This window comes from Hyposmocoma kahamanoa, unplaced genomic scaffold, assembly GCF_003589595.1.
Source record: "Hyposmocoma kahamanoa isolate Upper Pololo Valley unplaced genomic scaffold, ASM358959v1 212, whole genome shotgun sequence".
Lineage (NCBI taxonomy): Eukaryota > Metazoa > Arthropoda > Insecta > Lepidoptera > Cosmopterigidae > Hyposmocoma > Hyposmocoma kahamanoa.
The window spans coordinates 1,206,838-1,209,342 of NW_020653733.1; the positions used below are offsets into that span (position 1 = coordinate 1,206,838).

The 2,505-nt window shown below is 37.0% G+C and overlaps 1 protein-coding gene across 1 annotated transcript; it reads right to left on the reverse strand.

Moving 5' to 3' along the window:
* Positions 1-261: 261 nt before the first annotated feature.
* LOC113227655 (CENP-B homolog protein 2-like) lies at positions 262-1,602 on the reverse strand. Its single transcript, XM_026460618.1, has one exon. The coding sequence runs from the start codon at positions 1,600-1,602 to the stop codon at positions 262-264; it is 1,341 nt and encodes a 446-aa protein (XP_026316403.1).
* Between the last annotated feature and the right edge of the window lie 903 nt (positions 1,603-2,505).

Below are 2,505 nucleotides of genomic sequence, written 5' to 3' on the forward strand. Positions count from 1 at the left end.
AAATAAATTTAGGTCCGGGATTCTCAACGCAATCCTCATGCATCCATTGGAAACATTTGATGCATCTTATCCATTTCTCTCCCTTTTTGTCCTGAGAAAAGGTTTTAAGACAAACTGGGCATTCAGCGTCATCATTGTCGCTATCTTCTTCGTCAGTAGAGACCAAAACTGGTTCATCTTCAGACGTGTCCTCGTCAGAAGACTGTTTCTTTTGTCGCTTGTTGGTTTTATATTTGTCCCTTCCTTGTATTTTAGTTTTTCTTACAATCCTCTTTTTTTTCCTGCCAGTCTTTCATCCTTCTCCTTCCGCTTCTTTTCTGCATCCATTATTTCTTGTTTATGTGGAGAAGCCGTGACTATCATAGCTTGGCCACGTCTAGTTGAGGTTGAGGGTAGTTCGATAGTTGGAATAGGCTGCACATCAGCTAGAACAATAAATGGGAATGAAGAGTTACCTGATAGTGGTAATGGAGTCGGTGTTATTGGTCTTGACCTTGTGGAAGTTGAAGGTAGTGAGATGTCATTTGCCAAAGGTGTTGTGTTGTCATTTGCCAAAGGTGTTGTGTTGTTTGCACCTGATGAAGATGGAGCATGTGGTGAGTCGACGAAAATGTTTTCATTAATTGGAAATATTCCTGTTTTTCGAAATCCATTTACTGCTGTATCGATTTTACAAGCTTTAGCATAAGCTTTTCCAAATATTTCTCCAATTTGGTAGTGAGTAACAACCCGCCCTGGATGATTGGTCAACCAGTTTTCAATCTCTTGGGCGTAGTATGTTTTTAGAGGAAACATAAATGAGACATCTAAAGGCTGCATACGATCAGTTGAATGCGGTGGGAGGCAGATTATAATTATACCATTGTCACGTGCAATGTCGATTACATCTAAATTTCTAGTATGACTGTAATGTCCATCTAATATGAGCAAGACAGGGTCTTTTTTAGATGGTTTCACTATGGACATGAAATGTATCAGCCATTTTGTGAACAGCTCAGGCTGTATCCAACCGGATGGATGGCATCCACCAATGGTGACTGGGGGTGCTCCATCTAGTAGTTCAGCTTTCATGTTTTTTCTTGGAAACACCATTAGCGGAGGAATGAACTGACCAGAAGCTGACATACAAGTTACAATAGTTACTAATGCTCCCCTTTCAGCAGATGACAACTTGTGAACTTCTCTTTTGCCTTTCATAGTCAGGATTTTTCTAACTTTATGCTGTACAGTGGTTATTCCTGTTTCGTCCACATTAAATATTTTATTGGGGTTGAAGTTAATCTTCTGCAGTTCAGGCTTCAATAATTCAAAAAAAGTCTTAACGTTTTCTGCAGTAAAACCTTGTACACGAGCTTTTGATAAAGACTCTGGCTTACGGAAAGACAATGCAGGATGACGAGCCATAAATAACTTCATCCATTTTTTTCCCGCTTTCTTCTTGGGCAGTGAAAATGGATGTGGAATATTATTCCTGAGAACCAGTTGGAAAGCCATTCGTTTTAAATCAGCAGCAGTGACGCCATAGTAATTCTTATCCATTTGCATGCAATAGTTTGCCAGCTCCTCTTCTAATTCAACCGGCAAAACTGGTTTTCTTCCCATTTTCGAATAAACTACATCCTCTACAGACTTTTCTGAATTTTTCACATAATCTTTCAAAGTAGCTCTTGGGACATTAAATAACTGTACTGCCTTTTTATAACCCATTTCTTTCGTTCTTACCGCTTCTACAGCTCTTTTCATTGCTTCAGGATCCCACAGCTTTCTCTTTGGCATCTGTAGAATAAAAAACTAAATATAGAAAAAAATTAAAGAAAATAAACTTAAAAGTTAAGTGAGGGTACCTAAATACCGTCCCGGGGACGAAATTAGGTCTACGTTGGGGGACCTTATTAGGAATTTGCTATTGTAACAAAAAACATCCATTCAACAAAACAATGTCATAACCTCAAATTTTTTTTTATCTTCGAATCATACGTAAATACAATTCATTTTGACGAAAAAATAGTTTCAAAAAGCCAAGCATATCAATAAATCATTTCACATAATATTTCAAATAAAAACTCACCTTGAACGTTTTTTTTTTTCAATTATAGATATCTTGCTGTAGGAGCGACGTCTTACCTTCAAATTTTTAAAATGGCTGACTGAGGTAACTGGCTTTAGATCCCATATATCAAAAGTAGATGGCGCTAGTAGGAAAAAAAAGTACGGCAGGGGACGAAATTAGGTTCGGGGACGAAATTTAGCGACTGTACCCTACTGTTTTTTGGAATCACGACCTTTAAACTTTATCATGCTTTCATCGATTGATTGTGACTGAGAATTGGTAGCGTTTTCTTGAAAGGTTTTATTTAAAATGTTCAATATTGGCCTTATTTTTTGTAGTTTATCATGATCTTTATGATTTTGTGGTAAATGAGTAGTAATATCGCAAACGTGTATATTCTCTAATATTTTTTTAAATCTTTTACAAGGCATTGTTCCAGATATTTCCTGATTATT